At 41.5% G+C, this 25,105-nt stretch overlaps 1 protein-coding gene across 4 annotated transcripts in view; it reads left to right on the forward strand.

Annotated features, from left to right (window-relative positions):
- Asap1 (ArfGAP with SH3 domain, ankyrin repeat and PH domain 1) overlaps positions 1 to 25,105 on the forward strand; it is a 291,208-nt gene that overhangs the window by 159,749 nt on the left and 106,354 nt on the right. For all 4 annotated transcript variants that reach the window (XM_028773285.1, XM_028773286.1, XM_028773283.1 and 1 more), the window contains exons 4-5: positions 6,844 to 6,916; positions 24,189 to 24,334. In XM_028773285.1, the coding sequence (XP_028629118.1) occupies positions 6,844 to 6,916; positions 24,189 to 24,334 (219 nt within the window). The remainder of the gene's footprint in view (positions 1 to 6,843; positions 6,917 to 24,188; positions 24,335 to 25,105) is intronic.

Raw genomic sequence — 25,105 nt, forward strand, 5'->3', positions numbered from 1 at the left:
TGTGTGTGTGTGTGTGTGTGTGTGTGTGTGTGTGTGTGTGTGTGTGTGTAATATATATATTATACACACACATATTTCTAATCACATCATAATGACAGCTATGGAGAATTTCTCCTTCAGTGTTCTAGAGTTTTAAAGCCATTGAGTGACATGATCTGATTTGCAATTTAGGAACATTGTACCTTGGTACAAAAATGTATAGAATGAACATGGGAACCATCAGAAGGCTGTTACCAGGCCTAGCTGGAGAATGGGGAAAATCATAAGGCAAGAGCCAGAAGAAGGCTTAAGCAGTGCTGTTAAGTTAGTTGTGGCAGCATTTTCTGTCCTGTCTTTTACAAAGGGCTCAAGAAGAAGGAGTTTGAGTGGCTTCCTGCTGAGCACCTTAGCCTCTCAGCCTTCCTTGCCCTTCCTAAGTTTTGGGATGACAGGACAGGCTTCCTTGATGCTTAACCACAAACATAGCTCTCTTAGAGTGTTGGCACACACTTGCTCTCTGCCTCATCATGTCTTGATGGAGAACAGTCCTCTGTCTACTGGACTTCTAGAGGTAGGCTGACCATCTCGGGGAGCAGATCTTCACGGGGCACCTGGACTTCTAGAGGTAGGCTGACCATCTGGGGGAGCAGATGTTCACGGGTGAAGGATCCCTATTGTAGGTGTCATCCAGATGCCACTATATTCCTCTGCAGGCTAATCTTGAGTGACCTGTCTGTGCATGTAAACAAATAGAAAATGCCAAAGTAGAAATGTTCTCTCCTTTATAAATAATATCAGCCTATTTTCCTTGAGCAAGTACTCAGTTCACCTGACAACATTAGTTTTAATGAATGTGGTGGCCATTGTCAAAGATGTGGTTCTGTTAGTGGCTTCCAGAGAATGCTCAGTTCTGCGTGAAGAGGCAAGCCCCACTGTTGTTTTGACTAACACCCACATGCCAAGCAGAATGTTTAGCAGTGAACTTACATATAGCTATGTTTCATAGGCAGCTCGTCTGAGCCAATAGCTAGTATAATTCCAGTGAGCACCAGTTGACTCTTTCCTGTGTACTGTGGCCCTTACCCTTCCCTGCCTCAGAAAGCTGCTTGGGACTCTCAAGGAGAGCACCAATCTTGCTCGCTTTTAGTCTTCTTCATAGAGCAACCTAGAAGGGAAAGGAAAGGGTTTTTGGACCCATCTTGCTATTGTCCTGATGACTGAACAGTTGTTTGCCCATTTCTTAATTATGGCACAGAATAGCAGTATCAATGTGACATCCCCATACATGCATGTAAAGTGCTTGCTTCATATTCACCACCCATTGCCCTGGTCTGTCCCCCTACCTCCCACTAGTTCCCTTCTTGATTGACCCTCTCTGCGGGTCAGAAGGTTCACAGGCTATGTAATGGCCGTGCTTAGGCTTCAGTTTCAAACCCTGCCTTTGGCCTTCACAAGTTGCACAATCAAATGTCATCTGAGCTTCAGTTTTCTGAAGCTTTAAGTCTGTAAAGCAAATGTGGTGGAAACCCCCTTGTACATTAAATGTAAAGGTTGAGTAAAGTAATGTATATAATAGATACTAGCATTTATTATCAGTCTGGAGAAGGAAGGTGTCCTAGCTAGTGTTTCTATTGCTGTGATGAAACAACATCACCAAAAGCAAGGAAAGGGTTTATTTGGCTTAGTCCATCATTGGAAGAAGTCAGGACAGGAATTCAAACAGGAAGGAACCTATAGTCAGGAGCTGATGCAGAGGCCGTGAAGGGGTGCTGCTTACTGTCTTGCTTCCATGGCTTGCTCAGTCTGCTTTCTCATAGAGCCCAGGACTACCACCCCACAGATGGCACCACCCAAAATAGACTGGACCCTCTCCACCACTATTAAGAAAATGCCCTATAGTTGCATCTTACATAGGCATTTTCTCAAGTGAGGTAACCTTTCAGATGATGCTAGCTTGTGTCAAATTGATATAAAACCAGCTAGCACAGAAGTCAAATTGGGCTAAGGTAAGAATTTGAGGCCCTTAGAGAGGGGAAAAGCAACCTCAACCTGCTGTATGAAGATTGCATCAACAACATCATTTAGTATCTGGTACTTACGCTTACCGTAGTCAGCAAGCCAATAAGTGATAGCCAGACAGGAAGTGCCCAGGTCTAGATGGCCTCTTTTCCTGTGTTCACAGCCACAGCATCACATTTCTTTTCACGGTTGTTCTCAGCTGCATAACTATGGTCTGCTGCTTTAAAGACTGGCACTATCAGCAGCTGGTAGAATTGCTAGGACATTGAGGGCTCCTCAGCTGTGGGCGCTGCTGCTGGTGATGAGACACTAGGTAGCACGTCCCACAAGGTAGGGCACCAGTGCAGAGAGCGAGATTTCTTGAGAGTTCAATCCTGACCTTTCCCTCTAACTAGGAATAAATTCTCTTTATAAAGTCCACAAACTGGCTGAACTTGGTGACAAGTTAACCTCAAGGGCTTTGAAGAGGATCTGTTGTCTTCTTTCTCTCTTCAAGTTGATGGATAATGCAGTCTACAAAAATGGCAGTGTGGTGTGAACATTAGTTAAGACAACTGGCCCAGTCTGACCCCTGCTGCTCCTCAATTCTTGCCGTCTTTGGGATTACATTCCCATCTATAGACGTGTACAGGAAGGGAGGTGGCAGGCTCTTCATTTCATGCAGTTTCCATCAGTCTGCATGCAATGCAAGACTTGTACAAGAATTTCTTTGCAACCTCAGTAGCTGTTCCTTGGTAATATGTTCTTGGCCTTGACCAGGGAAAATGAAATCATCTCATTATTGATCCATCATAGAAATGACTGACCTTTGAAAAGTAGTATGAGACTTGGGTCTGTTGTGGCCATAAGGAGCCTTCAGGAAATGATTCTACATATACTCCATGTACTACCCAGCCCTCCCCCCCTACCATGTTGCTTTATTTATCTTAGTTAAGAAGGGGTTTCTTGCATGTGGTTAGAATAAAACCTAGGATTCTAAACCTGCACATGGGAGAGAAGCATCAGTGTCGTGGGGTGCCAGGTAGGCTCTGGCTCTGCAGACCCGTCATTTTAGATGCTTTCAATGCCAAAGCACAATGTATTATCTGGTGAACATCTAGCCTCACTCAGGGTCAGTGTTGTCCGTCCCCTGGGAGTATATGCCGAGTAGTGTAAATGATGCCTGCACAGGAGCACAGACTTGGTGCAGTTACTGTTCAGTGGTGCACCTTGCTTTGGTATAAAAGGTTCTTGTTAGCCCGGTGGTTATTTTCTGGCATGGGATAGTTCTTTGGAACCATTCGCAATTTGTCACAAAAATGACTTGTTGAAACTTTGTCATGGTTATGAACTGGGAAGTAACTCGTCAAGTTGTCAAGTTGGGGCCCAGAACTTAGCAGGGTACTCCCTTCTAATCTATCCCTGGGCCACATCCCACCCACTCCGAGCAACCATCGCTGTAGGCACAACAGAGACTATTAAATATCTGAAGAGCTTGAATCTTCAAAATTCTTTTAATAGTCTCCAACAGTGAGATAAACAGCTTAAAGCCTTTATTTGTGTATGATACATCAACTTTCCATTTTTGGGGTGCATTATGCAAATCAACTTTTATTTTAGGTTGATAATTTTCCCTTTTTTAGCGGCCTCATTTGACTCCTAGTAATCTTGAAACTAACAAATGATAACATCGTTTCGTCTTCTCACAGAAGCTGCTCTTGCCATGTGTCTCCTCCCCTGTAGTCAGGTCTTCTGGGCTGCTGCTTCCTAACTGAACCTTCCCTCCCTGCCAGGTATCTCGGTGACACACAAGCTGAGTCACAGCCCCCTAGGCCTCACCTCAACTAATGTAGTCCCTGTGCTTAGCCTCCTGTGTCTGCTTACTGCCTTGATGTGTCTTTGATACCTGCTTGCTTAGCTCAGGGACAGGGAGGGGTCCTTGTCCATGAACAAGGGCTGGAGGTGAAGGTGTCATGGGGGAGTGCCTAGCACACAGCAGACCCTGGAGGGTCAGTTGTCTGCCTCTCTCTCACTCTCTCCATCTTTTGTATCCAGAGAACCCCTGGAACTGAATTTGCTCTTCCAAAGTCTATCGTATATAAACTGATTACATCTCACTCACTTTGGGGCCTCTGTCCTTACACATAATCTCCACTTACTAATGCATATTGGTTGAATGAATTCATAAAAATGAATTCTAGTTGTTAGAAATGCTAAGTATTTTCTGACTTGTTTGGGTTTTTGTTTATCCTGTGGCTTCTGTATTTATTCTCAGTGGAAGGGGCAGATGTACCTCTGGCATGATTCATGTGCTCCCAAGGTCATCTTGAATTCTCTCAAACCTCCAAGAGTAGGTGTCTCAGTTGACAAACTTCTGTGACCAAAAGCAGCTTAGAGAGGGAAGGGTTTGTTTGGCCCATTTCCACACCAGTCCATCATCAAAGGAAATCAGGGCAGGAGCTGGAGGCAGAAGCTATGAGTGCTGCTTACTGGTCCACCCCTCCTGTCTTGCCCTGCTCTTGCCCTTGTGATGTGGTTAGCTTCTGATGCACAGTAAGAAATGCAGGCACGTATCTTGTCACACGTTTATGCAGCTGCGAGTCCACCCTGTGTGTACTGCTTTTCTTTTAGCTCTCATGTGACATTTCACAGGCAGTCTCTACAGTTGTTTGCTACTTGAGGGAATAGAACCTTTTAGCACATCTAGAGGTGTTGTTTGTGGAGGGGGCCTGGTTTAACTGAAGGACAACGCCATTTATCTACCTCTCTCCAGTATGGGGCTCATAAAAATACTTTTACTTGGCTGCTTCTTGCCACTGGTCAAGTACAAAGGTCCCCTCCCCCCACAAAAAAAAAGAGAGAGGGGAGGGAGGGAGGGAGGGAAGGAGGGAGGGAGGGAGGGAGGGAGGGACAGACAGACGACAGACATTCAGATTTAGCTGCAGGAGTACCTGACAGATTAAATACTTTTAAAAACCTTTAAAAGTACATGAATGTACACTATATGGGTGAGTTCTTTGCCTGAGCAGATGAGCTGAGAAAGCATCTAAAATGAATTCTGAGACATTGCTTCACCCCATAAGAAACTACATGGTGTTTCACACAGTGTTTTGAAACCGTCCTCATACTTTGCTCATTGGAGTTGGTAACTCCAAATGCACACAGGCACTGCAGTCTGTGAACTGATTCTCCGTATAGACCCTGGAGCTGAACTGCCAGGTGAATTGAGAGTACTTCTTGACTCCTTTTTTTGAAATTACAGTGAGATCCAGGAAAACACAGACATGCTTCCACGGCAGATGGGAAGCACTCTGAGAAACACATAGGCTATTTCTCCTCTCGATGTGGGACGCTCGATACATTTTTTTCTCATACCCGGGGCTTTTTCCCCCTGGGGGAAAGTCAGTAATATCTATGTAAAAGTATATGCTGATAATGGTGAGTGGGTCACATACTCATCAGAGGGCACACTCCTGCCCAGTCTCTCCTGTTCTTGTACTAGCACTGTATTGCTTACTTTTCTTGTGGCTGTGACAAAACTTTTGACAAAAACAACCAAAGGAAGGGAAGGGTTGAGTTTGGCTTGCAACATTTGAGGGAATGTAGTCCATTGCAGGAGCTAGAACATCCCTCAGCTGGGCATGCCGTGCCTGTAGTCAGGAGTGTGATGAATGCTAAGCTCCCTCGTCTGCTTTTATGCTTCCCATGACCAAAGTCCATAGGGTAGTGCTGTCTACTCTTAAGGTAGGTCTTCCCTCATTTAAGCCTCTCTAGAAACCCTGACAGACATGCACAGAGTTTGTCTCTTAGTTATTCTAAATCCCATCGTGTTGACAGTCAATACTAACCATGACACTCAGAATCATAAATAGCTTACTCAGATTTCCTCTCTTGAAAATGGTAGGTTGCCCCTGCCCCTGTGATTACTTGCAGTTTTTCATTTCACGCAGAACTGGGCAGAATTGGAAGTCAGGTTCTGTTGTCAAGACTTTGTTCAAATTCCAGCTGTCTCACCCCAGACATAATGGGCTTTCTAAACTTCTGTTTTCTATAAAATAGACATAATAGGATTCAGGTTACAAGTTATTTCTGAGAATCATGTGGAATAATTCATGTAAACTCTGTACTAAGTATTTGTTAAATGTGGGTTATCTTCCTTCTGTTTCCAAACCTTTACAGTACTTCATTTTTACCTCTACCCTAAACCCAGCTGGTACAACATGCCCTAACCTCTGCACCACAGTGCACATACTGTTTGCAGTGACTGAGGCTCTGGTCAGAGGAACATTGATGAGTCAGGCAGACGGCAGTCTTCAAGCTATCATCTGGTAGTGACAAGTGGCCCTGGGTTTGTGCTTATTGAGTGTCAGCCAGTGGCTGGATATGGTGGCACATACCTGTTATTTCAGCACATGGGAAGCTGAGGCAGGGTGGATTTCAATTTAATCACCAGTTTCATTTTTGATTTTAATAAACATGAATTTTTTAAAAAAATTGTCAACTTCATTTTTTTCTGGATGTATTTACACCAAATGCTAAGATCAGTGTAGTTCCCTAGGTATCATGTCATTGTACCTTAAGGGTGTTTCTCCCTTAACAGTCTATGAACTTGTAAGGGAAGGAAGCAGTTCTTAAGGTTCACTAGAATTTCTTTGCATAGTTACTGACAGGCTACCAGACTGACCATTTCACACAACACTGAACCTTGTGTAGTGACCTGTGACCTGACGTTTGTCACTACACAACATTCACAGATGGCTGTTTGTAAGTGTGCTGCCTCTCTGGTGCTCTATAGAAGTTGTGAGTGTATTTTTTTTTAAATGTACCAAAAAATTTTAACACCCTTTTCCTTTCTTTCTCTTTTAGGCTCTAGACCAAGATAGAACAGCCCTACAGAAAGTGAAGAAATCTGTAAAAGCAATATATAATTCCGGTCAAGGTAAGTACTTAGCAAATCCTCCCATAACTCAATAATGTTCAGAGTTGTCTCTGTCACACTGTAGGATATTCACAAAAGACCTCTATAGATGAAAGAGATATGTAAGCCAAAAAATTGAGCTTTTCTCCATTTTTCCCTTCTGTCTCTACTCTCAGCCAAAGGCTGTCAGTATTTCTATAGTATAAGTGAATGTTAGTATCTTTTTAAGAACTCAGTAGAGTGGGGGCTGATGGTTGTCACAGACAACAGGAGGTACTTACCTCGTTGTGAGGTTAGCCTATGATCCGGTAAGTTAAACATGGAATAGTCTCTTCTTTCTTGAGTGTCACTGTACACACTGAAAACCATGGACCCTGCAGGGAAGTTAGGGAGGGGAAATGTTAAAATTCTTACCTTCACTGACTGCCCTCTGTCTTTTTTTTTTTTTTTTTTTTTAATGATGCCAGAGAACTTAGGTAACTAAATGTTTTAACATTGGTCCAGACACTTTTTGAAACTCTCTAACAACATCATTTTGTTTTATAATAATTAATTATGATATTATACATTATTTCTATAAGTTATGTTTGTATACATGAATATTATTTATATAATACAATATTTTAGCATTTTAATTATATGACTAATCCAAATTAAGTGGTAAGCTCTAGCTCCTCAGGAGAGGGTTGGGCCGAATGTTTCAAAGTCTCTGAGTCACCTTGCTACCGTTTTTTGCAGCCACAACTCACTTGCAGGAAGTCACTTCATTAATACATCAGTTGTCTCTGATGCACAGAAAGCCTGGAGGGGAAGATGGCTGACTGTGAAGGAAAGATTTGAATCTGAACAGTGACCAGAACTACTTTGAACTGCTTCCTTGGCTTTCTGTACATGGGGTGGTACCATTACTGTTATGGGGTCTTAGTGTACCTCATTTCTGTATTATATCATCAAAGTTTAAGTAAATTCAGTGTTCTTAATGTTATTATTATACAATTATAAAGCTGAAAGGAGTGTGAACAAGGCAAAACCTGACCCCAGAACCTTCACTGCCTGCCTCACCCCCCCGCCCCCATCAGAGCTTAGAATCCCTAGTCTGAGGGGAAACTTGTTCTTGTCAGCCTCCTCCCCACACCTTAAAACATTGTACAATATTATCATCATGTTTTATACCACTACCTAGTTTCTCTGTATTCAAGAAAATGACAAGATACTTATTTAAATAACACAGATAAGTAATGACTGTTTTATAAGTCTGTGTTTTTTTAAATCAACAAAACCGATAGAATGAATGAAAACATTTATATTTAATGTATATATATATAATATAAAATGTATTTATACTAATAGGGATTTATTAGAGTAGCTTTCAGTTTGTGCTGATATTAAAGAGTTGTTAGAGGGACTTAGTGTGCCTAATTTCTATATTATATTGTGGAAATTTAGTAAATTCAGCTCAACAATGGTTATCTCTTGATGGAAGTGCCAAGAATCCTGTAGTTGTTTCAGTCATGAGGCTGGATGTCTCTGCTATATTTGAATACAGAAGTATGTTCTAAAACCTGTGAAGGACACCTCAGTAACAGGGCAGATGAACCTGTCCATGAAAGTAAGGGTAAGCAGGCAGAAAGCAGAAGCTCCAACTTGCGCTTTCTTTTTTATGGGTTGGCACCAGCAGGTGTGGCCAGACTTCAGGTGGCTCTTCTCACCTCCCATGACCCAATCAAGAAATCCTCACAGGTGTGCCCAGCTGCTGGGGATCTAGTTGACTGTAGATGTAACATCTCCGATCAGCAACCACAGTTATCTCAGTCTAGAGTGACTGTATGTTGCTTTAAGTTTTCATGTAATGAAGAACCTAATTTACAACTTCTGTCTCTGACTTCATTTGGGTAAACCCCTGAAGTGTGGTGGGCCTTTTGTAGGGAGTAGCTAGCTTTTTTTACAGTAACCAGAAAAGCCACAGGCATGAGGGGCTGATTCCGTTTTGTTTTGATTTTCACATGAGCGGTATTTATATGGTAAAGTCTACTCTGATATCTCAAATGCTACCTTAGTTTTCATGCTGTGAGGTGACAGTAAAATATATTCAAAATGTATAAGAAGATGCTCGGGAGCCTTAGTTGGATTTGAACAACCATAAAATGAATGGGATTCATAAAAGAAGGGTAGCACTATATACTGTTAGACTCTATACTGTATACACTATACATGGTTTTCAAAAAGAAGAGTAATGTAGCTTTGCCACACTTGTTAAGCTCAAGGACAGTATTTTGACTCCAGAAAGAGATTCTGGCGCTCTAATGTAGTGTGACAGAGTGCTAAGGGACAGCCTCTCAGAGAGCATGGCATTGGCCATTAGGCATTGATGCTGTGGTCTTGAGTAAGCCACACAAGCCTGTGAGGTAAGTGTCATCATGCCCATGTCTCAGATGATGAGACTGGAGCTTAGAGAGCCAGACAGCTTACTCAGAGTACCACACGGGAGAAGATGAGAACCTTGTGGCCCCGGGCTTGCTTATTACACGCACTGTTTTTATCACCTTTACTCGCTGAGTGGCAGGGCTTAATAAGTAAGTAAGTGCTTGTTGCGTGTTGGCTGGATAGGTTTTTCATTGGAAAGCTGCCTGAAAGCTGTAAGTACTTGTTTATCATGAATATTAGTGAGTAAATCACTCAAATATAAACTGTGGGCAGTGTGACCTGTGGGTTGACTTTGTGGTTCTGTGATGGGGATCACATAGAAATTGTACTTGTGGTAGGAAGTGTGGAGATAAACTCAGATTGCTTGGGTCTCCTCATGGGCTACTGGAACCCAGTACTGCTTTTGTAGTCGTAAGCCAAGATAATACAGTGAGCTTTTTTTGTCAGGGTATTTGGGCAGCACAGTGACACTTAATCCTTTAGAGATGGCATTTAATCTTTTAGAAATACAATGAAGTGAGGAAAACAGAAGCTGTTTATATCCTTCCATGATACATTCAAAGTACAGTCCAAACTGTCCGTATCCCAGTGCTTTGAGCCTCACCCTAAGAAGCCACAAAAGGCTGATCGTGGCGTTCTTTCCCCAATGTGTTTTCATGATTTTCTTGTTTTCTTAACAGTGCTTAAGTGACAGAAATCCCACTCAGTGATGCTTAAAGATATAAGAAACATTTTGTTATTTCTGATTGGAGATTACCAACCACTCACCTTCCTAAAATGATTTGAAAAGTACTCAGCAATTATGAAGGCTCATGTTTATAAAATGTGTTCTTTTTTTCTAACACATAAGCTTTGTCATTATTGATTACTGAACAATGTAGAATAATAATTTTTTTTTTAAAAACCTGATCTTCATGGAAGACCTTTACTTTGGAAATCACGTTGGGAATTTGTCTCTCTTATCTCTGTTTTGGATTAGGGAACATAAAAATACATGCAAAACTCAGATCTGTGAATGTCTTAGGCCAAGAGAAAGCAATCCTAGCCATTTTTCTGTTCCTTCTATGTTTTAAAGCCTATTGCTGTCTTTTAGTCTGTGCAGCTCCTGTCTCCTCCACTCCCCCTCTATTTTTAGTAATTCGTTCAAAATAACTGACCCTTTCCTAAGCACTGGAAAGGATTTAAAGTCTGTTAGAATTCTTTGAAATTTTTTTAACAAAGATCAAGCATAATTCCCCCTTCTTGAGTGTGACCCAGACTTAGAAACTCTCTTCTTTTGAATGAAGTGCTGACATAATGCCCTGTGATTTCAAAGGTAGTTCATCAGAGTGCCTGTTTTCACCTGCCCTGTTCTGATTTTTTTTTCTTTTTGATTTGGAGGAGAAGCTACCCACTCACCTAACCCAATGGAGAGAGCCCTCCCATCAGAAGCAAAAGCTGACAGCCATGTGGGCAAACCAAACTGCTTGCCTTGCCATTCTAGCTGACAGGGTTAGTGTCAGTAGCCTTGCTGCCCCTGTGGTCATGCACATGTGTGAGTGTTATAATTCAGTATAACTTCAGAATTGGGAGCTTAATGGTACATACTGTGTTTTTATAAAGACTCAATCAGTGGGTAGACCGGATGGATTGATTATTCTACCAGCTGCGTTAGGAACAGTAATCTATTTTTAATAGGCTCTGTTGTGACCTTAATGTACTTGTTTATCCTTTTCTCTTGGAGTAAAGACTCAGGACATTTCTATTACTAGATCTCAGATTCTAATGTTCATCTTCGTTTTCTTTTCCTTCCTTCCTTCCTTCCTTCCTTCCTTCCTTCCTTCCTTCCTTCCTTCCTTTCTTTCTTTTTGAAGTAGGCTTTCATGCATCCCAGGATAATCTCAAACTCCCTGTGTAGTTCTTAATTATGAGTGTAGGATGACCGTCAACTTCTAATCCTCCTGCCTCCACCTCCCAAGCACTGAGACTAGACGTAGCACCACATCTGCCTGCCTGACTCAGTACTGGAGGTCTAACTCATGACTTCAGGCATGCTAGATAGATAGGTTCCTTACTGACTGAGACATATCTCTATACACCACTGAAATGTGTGTTTTATTATTTATTATTGTATGGTGATGATTTTCTTAGAAATGTTTGCCAAGGTATATTTGGAATAAATGTTAACTTGCTGACAACATATAAGCACCCCCTAGAAGTATGTAACATTGTTAATATGAAAGATGAGACTCTTTCTAAATCTTTTCGTTTTAATAGAAAATGTAATCTGTTGTTTGATGACCAGTATGAGCAAGGAAGTCTTCCCTCTGAAGCAAAGCTAGGCTGGTGGAAACTGGCTCCACGTTTTCTCTGCAGGAGAAAAAACACTTGTTGCCTCCTGCTTTCTTTTTCTCCTGTTTTCTTTCCATTAGAATTGCTAGTGGGTGATTTTAGGAAGGAAATCTAGTACTCTGTCAAGACAAAATCAGCATATGGTATTCTCTAAATTTTCATTTTGCTAGAGTATTTATTTTAAGAAATAGTTCATAGATCTCAGAAAAAAGGTTTAAAGGTAAAACACTAAATTTGTCAGTAGCTAGAAAGCAAGAAACTTTATTTCAGCTGTGTTTCTAAACACTTTGTTCAAATGTTCAGAGATCGCATAAAGTAGGTTGTAAATAGAGTTGGCAGTTTATTCCAGTGTTTGGCTATATATCATATAATGCAAATTTTAATTATGATCTCTTTAACAAGCATAAATAGATAAAATATTTAAGATTTTAATATTATGGTTGGAAAGGAAAAAAATCACATGACTACAAAATCAGTTCTGTGTTTAACATGTCTGATTTTTTAAGTGTATGAGTAATAACTGCATTTATCATCATCATCCTGTTACATGTATTATTTTGCCTGAATGTATGTGTGTGCACTCAGTGCTTACTGGATATAGAGGAGGCTAGAAGAGGATGTCAGATCCCCTAGAACCAGAGGTACAGATGGTTGTGAGCTGCCATGTGAGTGCTGGGAATTGAACCTGGGTCCTCTGGAAGAGCAGCCCGTTCTCTTCTGAGCTATCTCTTCAGATTCTGTGTAATTATCTTTAAGGACAACCTTTCGAAACCTTGAACAGATCCTCCTGGAAAAATACAGTCAAGACTCTAGGCATTTCTGTACCTGGCCTCTCATTCCAAGTTGCTCTTTGGCCACACTTTTGAGTGATTTAATCTCTGTGAACTGTGATTCACTTTTCCCGTAAAGGTGTTCTAAGTATAGCACAGACCCAGAGCAGCACAGTCTAGTTTGGGCTTTACTTCTCCATGTGTTGTTCTCGCTGGGCCTCCCTGGAATCCTATCTCTTTCACAGACATTCTGAACCAGGTAAATGTTAAGTTAATGGGCATCACTGTAAGTGCATACTCTAACATGCCTAACTGACAGAGTGTATGTTCAAAAAGAGTCTGCAGTGTATCACACCTGGAGAGTATGTGCTCAAGTCTGGTCCTAGCCTATGCTTGGCTTCCTAAACTGGGCTGAGACACCCCATCTTGGGATTGTAGAAAATCTAGCAATGAAAAAACATTCTTTAGTGTACAGCAACCAGAAATTGATTAAAAATGAAGCATGTGAGGAGTCTGAGGTGCTTCTCTCTGTACTACCATGTTTTGTGATGCACGGCTTCACTGCAGCCCGAGCTGTAAGCACACAGATGGGCACTATTGAGTGGACACCGCTGTCACACCATGCAGTGCCACCAAATAGGACCGGACGTGCTGCAGCTCGTCTTCAAGAGTACTGCATGTTTCATTGCATAGACACAGTTTCCTGCTCTTACAAAAAAAACTACTGGTTTAGTTGTAAGAAGCAAAGACTGAATATTTTCCTACCATCATTGCTCACCATGCAAATGTCAAATTAGTGTATCGTTGGATTGTACAATTAGAAAGTTTGATTTTATAAATTGTTACTTGAATTGCTGACATGAGTTTCATTGAAAAATTGGTTAATTAAATTTTTGCTTGAAATTTTAGAACAGAAATTTTCAAAGATTTCTGATATGACCATATACCTCTGCCATTTTGTATTCATGTTTATATGAAGCAAAACGCTCATCATTGACCAATAGAAAATGAAATTATTGATGAGCTCTGAAAAGTGTTGTCTGTGCTCTATCCTTCAGTATCAGATAGGTAATCTTGACTTTATTCTACCTGTAAAAATACAAGGTATATTCAGCCACTGTTGTATAAATTTTGTAATTATAAAATTTTACATAGGCCAAATAGTTACTTTAGATAATTTTGGGGGATTTGTTATTAGTAAACTTTTGTCATGTATACCTTTATTATATACCTGTATTCCCAGCGTCACGGGAAAGTGTATCAGGTAAAAAGGAGTCCGTGTGAGTGGGAAGGCTTGAGAGCCCTGTCTAATGGCATCTCATTTATCAGGACAAAAAAAGCAGTGAGATCCAGTTCGTCTCTAAGTCTTATGTACATAATCTATAAATTAATAAGCTAAAGTGTAGAATATAATATACCTTTATATCCTGATGTGAGTTTTTAATGAAAGTTAGTAGATTAATAGCAAAATGTAGTGGGTACAGTTTTTAACACACGTTGATGAAGAGGAAGTGTTGCTTTCTTTGAATAGTCATACTGTAGAGGCTGAAGTGGGAGTGGTCACAGTTGTCTCCTTACCAGCTGGTCTTTAGGACCTGATCTCAAAACATTGTCATTACCTAGAGAGCCATAGGCAAACCAGAGTGTGTGCATTTCTTCTGTCAGGTCAGAGGACTCAGTGATGAAGCCCTGGGGGTGAGGTTGGAGTACTGCTTAACTGCTGAGTACCAGTCCCTTTTGGACACTGCTGAATGATGGATTTGAAATGACTGTAGAATTCAGGCGTGTTCATGCTCCTGAATTTCACAGCATGGGCTATGGCAGACTCTTGGGCATTTGTGGGAACTATAAAACAAGCAAAAATTTTAAATGACTTAGAAAAAATTAAGAAGTGGATCCCCACAAAGGGCATGGAGGAAGGCATTTCTTAAAAATGTGTGTGTGTGTGTGTACCTTTTCCTTTCCAAGTTATGGTTATGGTGTTTCATCACAGCAATAGTAACCTTAAGTCACGTGTGCATGCACACATACACAAGCACATGGTTTTCTGCCTTTAATCTCACCAGACCTATGTGTGTGATTCTTTGGACACACATGCAGAAACTGAGACTCAAGGAAGCAAGCTGACTTTCTCCTCATTAAGTAACAATCACATCCCACTTAGTTAACACTGTGTCTAGGGAAGAGAATAACTAACTAACTCTTACTCTTAACACATGGCCACAGTGAAGTTCCAATAAAGCCTTTTCAGAGTCCCAGGATACGACATTCTAATTTTTGGAGTTGGTGTGACAAAAACAACCTGTGCTCCAATATGGTGATAGAGGTTAGTAGAGGAGAGTGCTTTGAACATCTAGCTCTGTCTGTCCAGTCCATAGAGGTCAACACCCCAGAGACAGGTGATCTGGACCCTGCCTATGTTGCTTTGACTCAGAATGTCCCCCCATAGGCTCATATACTTGAATCACCAGGGTGTAAAAGGATTAAAAGGTGTGACCTTGTTGGAGGAAGTGCATCACCATGGCAGTGGGGGTTGGAGCAGGGTTTTGAGGCTTCCATAGCCCAAGGCAGGCTCAGCATCACTCTTCCTGCTGCCTGAGGATCTCGAGGTAGAACTCTAAACTACTTCCCCAGGACCATGTCTATGTGTGTGCCACCATGCTTCCTGCCAGGGCCATAATGACATAAACCTCTGAAACTGTAAGCAAACCCCAGTTAAATGCTTTCCTTTATAAGAATTGCTATGTTCATACTGTCTCTTCACAGCAATAAACATTGACTATGACACTGCCTATTCAGCCACATACAAGCTTCCTTACCCTGTGTACATTGTGTGCATATATGGTGTGCCATTATTTTCTGCCTTGAATGTTTTTAGCCCATGCCTGCTTTTTAGACAGCTACTCACCATCAAGTGTTTGCTTAGTTACCATCTTATGAATCCTCCAAGTTTTCCTTGTCTGTTTTGCTAATCAGATCCTGAATGGGTGACTTGTATAAACCCTTTTAAATAGTAGTGTATTGTCGTATAGATGACTACTATCCTTCATGCTATGCAAATAAATTTATTGCAGAATAATTATCAAGAAAACAATAAATTACTGGAATGTTTAAGAACATGTTTTAAATAATGAGAGCTGGGGATTTTAGCTTACTGGTTGCCTACAATATGTAAGGCCCCAGTAGTACAAAAATGAATAAATAAATACTTCAGATACATCTTTTGCTTTGTAAACAGATATCTTACTTTGGATTAATGTGTTGAATTTTTCTAATTTTTTTATCATTTACATTTTTTTATATTTTATATTTTTTATCATTACAAGGTCCCCTTCAATTACTGGAGGTCAGGTCTCTATCCCCGCCTTCACAAGATTAGAATTGCCACAGCCCTTCTATACTTAGAGAAGGGAGGAGATGTCAGGGGCAGCCCTGCTTACACACTGAAGGCCTAAAATCAACCATAGGCCTAAAATCAGCAATAGGCCTGTCATACATGTATACTAACACCAAGTCTTGGGTCTCTATGGAAAAAACATTGAAACAGATGGCTATAAGCTATTGTAAACAGGCAGCTTTTGTGGAAATTTACCTTGTAAATAGGTAGCCTTGGCAGATAATGCCAACTTAGATAAGGACAAGTGACTCATAGACAGAGTCATTGCAACCTGTCCCCTGAACCTTCACCCAGCCAATACCCTGTTCTGAAAGATATCTGTATTCCCCCTGAACACCCATGCTACAGTGTCATCCCCTTCCCCATGTCCTGCCTTTTTGTGCTTATAACCCCTGTGTGAATAAGTAAAAATTACGATTTGAAAAAGTAAATTAATTAATTAATTAATTAAAAAAAGAAAATAAAAAAATTATATGTATACATGTGTCTTCGTGAGGGTATCTATGGAGGTCAGAGGCTAGGAATGAAAGCCAGGTCCTTTACAGGAACATGTTCTCCGAGTCATCTTTCTAGCCCTTCAGTGTGGTTTTTTTTTTTTTTTTTTGCTTTGTCTTTAAATACAAAAGAGTACAAGGGTTAATAACAGACAGTAGAAAAGTCAGTCATTTTTGTATTTCAAATGATATCTTTAACTAGATGGAATTTAATTTTTTCTATACGGCAAAACATTCTATAAACAAAATAAAAACAAATAGAAAACGTTTGTTTGCCTTATAAGAGAAAATCATAACCTGAGCTTCTCCTCTTACATACTTACAACACAGGTTCCACAATGCAAGATATTCTGGGGCATATACCTCCAGTCCACCTCATTCCTGGACACTCCCACACAAGAACTCAGTTCCCAGGACTGGCTCAGAGTTCTGACCAGATTCCAGAAGCCTCAGGTGGTTTCCATAGCCCTTTTCTCAGGCATTATTAGTTTGCTTAACCTCCAAAGTTCCCAGAAACTTGTTTGCCTGTGTCTTATAAACCATGTCACAAAGCCTCCAGATGTAGCGGTGGTGGTGGTGGTGACGTACAGAAAGAGGGATGTGACCTTCCTTCCTACTCCCTCCTGTTCTTCATCGTCCATGAATCTGCTGGTGTTCAGCTAGCTGAAAGACACCCCCAAACCCTGTCCTTCCTTAGCACATGATTGAAGCTCAGACAGTCTTGCCCTCAAGGGTGTAGCCTAGTGCTAATAGACTGAGGGAGGGGCCAGCAGTCCCTATCTCTGCAGTCTGCTCCCTTCTTAGTGTTTCCTTCCAGGCTGTGAACAGGACCCCTTCTCCTGTTAGAGTAGGTCTGACAGTTCATTTATGACCAGCTCTGAAAAAAGATGGGGAAACTGAATTTCTGCACCTGTGTCAGACACAATACCTTCTAGATTTGTGGTCTATATCAGGGAGGAATTATGAATGAAGACTGGAAGTTATACATTACAATTATCAACACATACTACAAACGTAAGTCCCACCCCCACCCTTGTAGAAGGCAGTCTGCTTGCAGACTGGTGAGAACTTCACTAAGTAGATGAAGGAAGGAGACAGAGATATTAAGAGACAGTAATTTCAGAAATGCAGGTTCTCTGAGGTCTGTTTTTCATGCCTGTGTGGCAACAATTATGGATAGTGCTTCTGGGTGCTAATGCCTTTCTAGAGAAAGGCCTCTGTTATATGGGCATTGCTGTTGGAGCTGTGATTGCTGGAGTCAGCCTCTTTCTAAGGAAACATGGCAGTACATATGTCCACATCCCCTGCAAGCCTGTGTTTATGTATATCTTTCCAGAGACAGAGCAGCAGCCTGTATGAGCTTGTGTTTGGATGTTGTTAGTGAAGTGTTGGTTTTCGGTGGGGAAAGCTGCAAACAACTTGGAAGATTCTTAGTAAAGGACTTGCTATGTAACTAACACTACAGCTTGTCGTGACACAACCACAGTTGACATAATTATTAAGATGTGCTTATGTTGAATCTCTCAGTCTTTATTCAATAGGAAAAGAGGAAGCCTTGGTGTCTTATGCGTGCTTCCTTATTAGGCTTTTTAAAAAGTGAGATGAATGAAAGGAAAGTGCCTGTATTTTTTCTGTATGTGTTGACACAGAAAGAGGTAGGATTAGAAGAGGAAGTTACAGTTTCTATCTTTGTATCTCTATACTTGCATGTGAATTTAAATTTTTTAAAACAAGCACTTAAGGTTATAATGGTACAGTCATGTCCGGGGCTCCAGAACTACAGTGTATATAGCAGCTTATGTAGCCTTAGTACTCCAGCCGCTGTGCCTGGCACCTGACCAGCAAACCTCTTTTGAGAGAAGGAACATTATTTGTTCAGTACACACAATAGCATTTTACTGAGCACTAGCTGTAGCCTGACTGAGCTCTGGGAACTGGATATGTTACAAATGGTTTAAAGCCATGAAGAATAAGTGAAAGGTGGCCTTACATTGACTTTAAATAAGGAAGGCTGAGGCCTGGAACTGTAATGACACTTCAGGGGAGAGACATTTGGATAGATTCTGTAGATTTCAGATTGGCATGCACATAACCAGAGTTTCCTGCAGAATACCTAATCTGTGGCTCACAAGGTAATAAACATGTTACTTTTATTCTATTGTCTCTCGACCTTTCTAATGCTGCGATACTTTAATACAGTTCTTTAGGCTGTGGTGACCCCAACCACAAAATAATTGTATTGCTACTTCATAACTGTAATTTTGCTACTGTTAAAATTGTAATATAAATATCAGATATACTGGATTCCTGATTTGTGATCCCTGTAGGGTCCCAACCCATGAGCTGAGAACCACTACTCTGGACTCTGCACAGAAGAGAATTAAAGGAAAACCAGATTCTCAAGAAAGACATGGGCAGGCATGATAGTGAAACTCATTTTGGAATGAGTAATAGTACAAACACTTCATATGCCAGATACTGGATGTGCCACAAAAGTCATTCCTCCTCAGTTCCCCATAGAGACCATGCCAACTAGATAGTATTACCTGATTGCTGTTGTACACAAACCAGAATTCTACAGAGTATACCATGATGTTAAGTTTGTATCTGACACCCATTAGTATTGGCATTACAACCCAGTCTCAGGATTATTGGCGTAAATGTAAAAATTTTAGAAATTTATTTTATAGACATACTATTTCATATGAACGGATGCCCTGCAAACTTAAGTAATTTTTCTAAAGTCACATGGCCAGTGAGGACCAGAATAGGGATTTGTTTTTCATGTCTCTGTGCTCCTCTATCAAGAAGTGCTTCGGTCACATTAGTGGTTGTGCTTGGAAACGGGCTTCTGGTGATGTCCCTTGAGGGCCTAATACTCAGTAAACAGAAAGAAGCCTGATGGTTTGCTTTGTGGCCTTCTTGTTCTTCTAAACAATCTCTCCCGTTCATTATGACAGCTTAGCAATCAGTGGCCAGGTGAGTCTTACGAGACCTGCTTTATACAAGAGGGAATTGAAGTACTTAAGAGTCTGGCTATCTGGCCACAACCAGGTAGTGAAGACTGTAACTCTGATACCTAATCTCCAGGACCTTCTTTTACTTGGCATCTGACTCAGATCAGAAGTCTTCAGATGCAGTAGAGCTCAGCTGGGACAATGAGTGGTTGAGAGCAGGGCCAGGCCTCAGTCCTGCCAGCCTTCTCATTAGCTATGTGACCTTAGGAAAGCTGCTGCGCTTCTCTCAACTCCTCCACATGTTTAAAATGAGGATGTAACAGTGGCACATAACTGTAGACACTGGATGGGTTGATGTAGAAGGAATACTTAGTATAGCTCTGGCACATTGACTCCTCCAAAATCTTAATTCTGACTTATTGTAACTATTGCATTGTTGGTGTCACTATGGCACAAAGAAGCCTGTTGGGTGCCTGGTGTTTACCCTAAACCTTTCATGTAGTAGATTCTGAGTAGGTGTGGACACAGTGTTCTGGCATGTCGGATGGTCTTGGGTCAGCAGACAAGGGTGTGTTTGAAATCAAGTGTAGCTGTTCTCCAATCCTGGCTTCATCCCCCAGCTTCATTTATCTATGAAACAATGCCATCATGGCTGGAGAGATGGTTCAAAGGTTAAGAGAACCTGCTGTTCTTACAGAGGACCCAGGTTTGTTCCCCAGGGCCCAAATTAGGCAATCCACACATTCTTACAGCTCCAGTTCCAGGGAATCCCACACCCTGTTCTGACCTCTGTGCTCACTGTGCACATGATATACGCACAGGTGAGCAGACACATACATGTGCATATGAATAAGAATATAAGTTGAAAAGCATAGTGCCTTACAGTGCTGTTGCATGGGGCTTAGACTATTACTGTGATGGGTTCCATACTCAGTGCTTGATAATGACAGATGCCAAAGGAAAGGTTGGCAACCAGTCTGGAAGTCTGGTGAGTTCTACAAGTAAGCAGCCATCAGAGAAAGGTCTGCTCAGTGTTTGCTGTCATTTGTGAATTATTGAGAAAGTCCTCAAGGTGTGCTTGAACAGTGGAACTGCAGTGCAACCCAAAGGCACTCCTGACTCTCAGGGTGTGAGCTTTGGTTTTCTGATTTCAGAGTGTTTTTGATGCCTATGCCACCTGACCAGAGGATAAAAGACCAGTTGTGCTGCAGAGAGCAGGGTGGACAGCAACATCACGTCACGGCTGATGCTATCACATTCTTACTGTGCTTATATGCTAACCTACAACAGCTTAACTGTCTGTGAGGTAAATGCCATCATGTCTCCATTTTACAGGTATGGCTTAGAGAAGGCCACTTGACCAAGATAATGACATATAGGCATTGATTGAAAGTTCATCTCACTTTAGGTATTGCATTTGAGTGACTGGGACCTGCTAACAAGATTGTCAGAGCTACAAATCAATAGGGAAGGGGCTTATTTAGTATGTGTGTGAGGACTTCAGCCTTTCAAGCTTAGGTACCTCCCCAAAAGGCCTATAAATTGTGAACTTCACCAAAATATTCTCTATACTTTACCTCTTCCCTCCCACAGATCACGGCTGCTACTTCTTGCCTTGTTATTTCTAATTCTTGCAGTACAGATCATAAAAGAGAACTCTCTCATGTTCCCTCATCTCCTAGAGTGATCAGGTCATTTCTTTGCTTTTCGATGGTCTCTTTAGTTACAAAGCTAATTCTGTGATAGTGTCCGCTAAAACCTTTATATTTTTTCTTCTTTCCTGTATGCCTAAAGTGATAGCGCATCCAGATGGCCAACTGTCCTCAAATATGGTCTACCTCTGCCTCTGCCTGTGATATTTCCTCCCCAGAAAGTGTCACTGCCTCTTAGACTTGTTACATATTGAAAAAACTCTTCTTGGAAAACTCTTGGTTTTATATAGAGGTTGTGGTGTTTGGTGAGGGTAAGTGGGCTGGGGGGGGTGCTTTCAGTAAACTGTCCCTGATAGATTTACAATGCTGTAAGCTAAGTGATACTTAAACTGCCTCTGATAGATTTGTAATGCTGTAAGCTACATGATACTTAAAATGCATGAGACCTGTTCCTGTGCTGTTAGATACTACATACAGCTCTGAGGTGACAGTGGTCGGCTTCTTTTAGGGCTTACGCTACTCCCCCTTTAGTATTATTATCATCCCCAAATTCAACTTCTTATACTCCTATATTTTAGTATCTGTGTCTATACCGGAACACTGTTCATATATTTAGAAAAATACTCATTGATGCATACATATGCACATCCACGCACTGTATGGGTTTTGCAGATCTATGACGTAGCTTATGCTTACTTATCCATTCTGGCTTTCTGCCCCTCATCTATCACACTTTGCAGAGATCTGGTGAGGGGGAAATATAGGATATTACAGAGAGAGCAGTTAGGCCAGAGAACATTCTCAACAGAAATTAGTGTCCTCCACCCATGGCCCATCTCTGCTCAGTTCATCTGATTTCTCATGAGTCATCATTACTTATCTGCCAGGCTTCTCATAATTCTTCCTAACTCTGCATAAAGTTATATTTCAGGGGAATAGATGTCAAGGGAGGTAGAGAAGCGATTACAGTTTTGTGAGATGCCCTGGATGCAGTTCTAGAACCAATTTGTAATAATTCCTTTCTTAATCTGGGCAGTGAGTAGTAGATACTCTATTAATTTACACATTTATACACATTTCATTTTGTGATTTCAAGTAAACAGAAAGCCCGTGTGCCAGTGTTTCCTACTTAACCACTGAGATGCTTCTCCCCTGGGAGCATTGAAATGGGCTTCATTGTTTCTCAGCTAGCTGACAAAGGCAGAAAGAAGCATTAGGTGGGATTCTCGGTGGGGTGTGGACTTCTGTGACCCAGGTAGATCTATGGTTTGGGGCAGATATGCATGGCCTATTGTTGAGCTGAGATGGTCTTTCTGTTTTTCTGAGGCTTAACCAGAGATGTGTTTATCTTTTAAAACATATCTCAGCCATAAATGCTTACCGCCACTGCAGGCATCATGAATTTTAATGCTGTGATGAGCAGAAGTCTGGGACCTTCATCTGGTCTCACTGGATGACAGTGATGCTTCTTGGCTATCATTCCCCAGGCTGCTGTTCCATTTCTTGAATGGCCATAGCTCCTGTACAGTTATTGAAGAGTATTTGAAGTTAAAGCATTTCGTTTCCATTGTTGAATAGCTGGGAATAAGCAGCCTAAGAAATTTCAAAGGGCTTAACAAATTCTTACTGAGCCCTAATATCCTAAGTCCAGCTCCCTGGAAAATCTACAGTGTAGTCTGCTGAGTGGGGGATACAGAGGTGACAGAGGCAATCCACGCCTCCTAAGGAAAAATATGCTTGTACACAGATGATGTGGAAAACCATGCATAAGTACAGGCCTTATAGGCAAGGGAAGGTTCCTTCTAACTGAGGAAAGGCTTAAGATTCCGACAGATACTTGTTTACTCATTCATGTAGTAAATACTAGGCATGTGTTGCAGGCTTCCTCACAAATGCACAGTCTTTGTATGCCAAAACTGAGGAATCGAGAGAGGGGGCTCGAGCTCAACTGGAACGTTTGAAAAGCTGGCACATGAAAGGAGTATCACCTCCAATTCAGTCACCAGTTAAGCCAGCTTCCTTCCACACACTAGTCCCAGGGAGCGGGGAGGCACTGTACTTCTCTCCATATGCCGGTAAAGACCACGACAAGCCTGCTGGTGCCTCGTGAAGGGCCACGTGTGTGGCGGGAGTTAGCATCTGTTGCACAATCTAATAGGGCCATGCAGGGTGCTGCTTTAGTAACAAAGCAAGAGCAGCACTCAGGAGACCAGAAGAAAGAGGTGATGTTGGGTAAGCGATGATTAGCATGGGGTGATGAGAAGTTCTCAGATTGGGGCTTATATCTTAAACGTGATATTCTCAGTGGTAAGTGGCCTTCTGTGGCCACTCTGAGGTACCAGGGTGTGAGAAAGAAAAACCAAGTATGACTTGACAGGTTTCACATTGCAGCTTCTCTAATGGTGTTTGCCAGTGCCTACATAAGATAAAGGGCTTAAGGAAGAAGACCAGGGGGTCCATTGTAGCCTATTGATTGGGCACCCAAATGTAGATAGATAGTTGGATGTTAAGTTTGTATTTTAGGGGTCAAAGTACCAGCTTAAAACTTCTGGAAAGCATTTAAAGAAACAAAACTTGAGATCTCAAAGCAGTAAGCATATATAGAAAAATTACAGTAAAGTCCCAGTGGCAGGAAGGGGCTTTCCAGTGCGATGAGGTCAGACAGATGCTCTTTTGTAGGCCTAGGGCATAAAACAAAATAAAGAAGACGAAATTAGATGGAGAGCAAGAAACATGCTAGAACTCTTGAGGTTTTCTTTTGTATTCTAAGATTGAGTCTTTTATTTATTTATTTATTTTTTTTTTTAGATTGAGTCTTCTAATGTGAAATTTTTTCATAATTTCTTAATTGCTGGCAAATGTGGTAAGACTTTTTCCCTTAAATAATGGAAGTCCGTGAATGAATTGGTATATAAATGAACCAAGTGCTATGAAGGAAGCAAGAGTCCTCCTTAGAGAAAGAGGAAGGGATGGAGAGACAGACAGACAGCTCTAATGCCAGCTAGGTGTGGTGGCACACACCTGTAATCACAGCACAAGAGAGGCCCCAGCAGAAAGGTTGCAAGCCTGAGGCCAGCCCAAAGTATATATCAGACCCTGTCTCAAAAGAAAAGAGTGTTCAGTGTACTGCCAGCCTCTGGACATGGCCAGTAAATAACGGATGCTGCTTTCTCTGCTTTCCTTTTGAGAGGTTCCAGTGATTCACATTCAAAAGAACTCCTCATTGTAGCAAGTAACCACTCACACCCCTTCTTTGCTTCCTTTTTAGATCATGTACAAAATGAAGAAAACTATGCACAAGTTCTGGATAAGTTTGGAAGTAATTTTTTAAGCAGAGACAACCCTGACCTTGGCACCGCTTTTGTCAAATTTTCTACACTCACAAAGGAACTGTCCACGCTGCTGAAAAATCTGGTGAGTCATCCCGTAAGCCCTGAAGCAGAGCACTAGCTTCCCCAGGCATACAGAGAAGAATCCACTATGCCTTGCCTCCACCCTCAGTCCTGGAGTGAAGAGTCAAATGACTGGCCGTGCAGTCCTGCAGAGGTCATGGTTTTTACAGATTTCGGGGTAACATTTCTAGCCTTGTATCTTTAGCCCAGCTGGTAGCACGGTGGCTATACTGAAGGGAAAGGAGCCACCTGACTGTCTTCCACATTCTACCACTGCTAACTCTTTTAAGATAACTGTTAGCAGATTTTATTTTTTCCTTTTATTGAGAATGGATTTTTCTTTCCATACAATATATACTAATTATGGTTTCCCCTCCCCCTACACCTCCCAGTTCCTTCCTACCCTCCCTCTCATCTGGATCCATCGCCTTTCTGACTCATTAGAAAACAAACAGGCTTCTCAGAGATGGTAATAGTAAAATACGGTAAAGCAAAAACTGACATGTCATTGGAATAGGACAAAACAAAGAGAAGGAGAAGAGCACAAGAGACAGGTATAGGCACAGGGACATTCCTTAGCACACCGAGGAATCCCATAAAAACAGGAAGCCGGAAGCCATAATACATAAGCAAAGGACCAGTAAGGTAAAAGGAGGGAAGAAAAATATATAAAAGAAAATTTAAAGATGAGATAAATTTTAAAAATAAAGAAGGAAAAGCCCTGACATGACATCACTAGACAAGGAACCTCCAGTGGTGCCATTGAGCTCTTTCTGTTGCCGTCTACCGCTGG

Source organism: Grammomys surdaster, unplaced genomic scaffold (assembly GCF_004785775.1).
Source record: "Grammomys surdaster isolate TR1022 unplaced genomic scaffold, NIH_TR_1.0 224, whole genome shotgun sequence".
NCBI lineage: Eukaryota > Metazoa > Chordata > Mammalia > Rodentia > Muridae > Grammomys > Grammomys surdaster.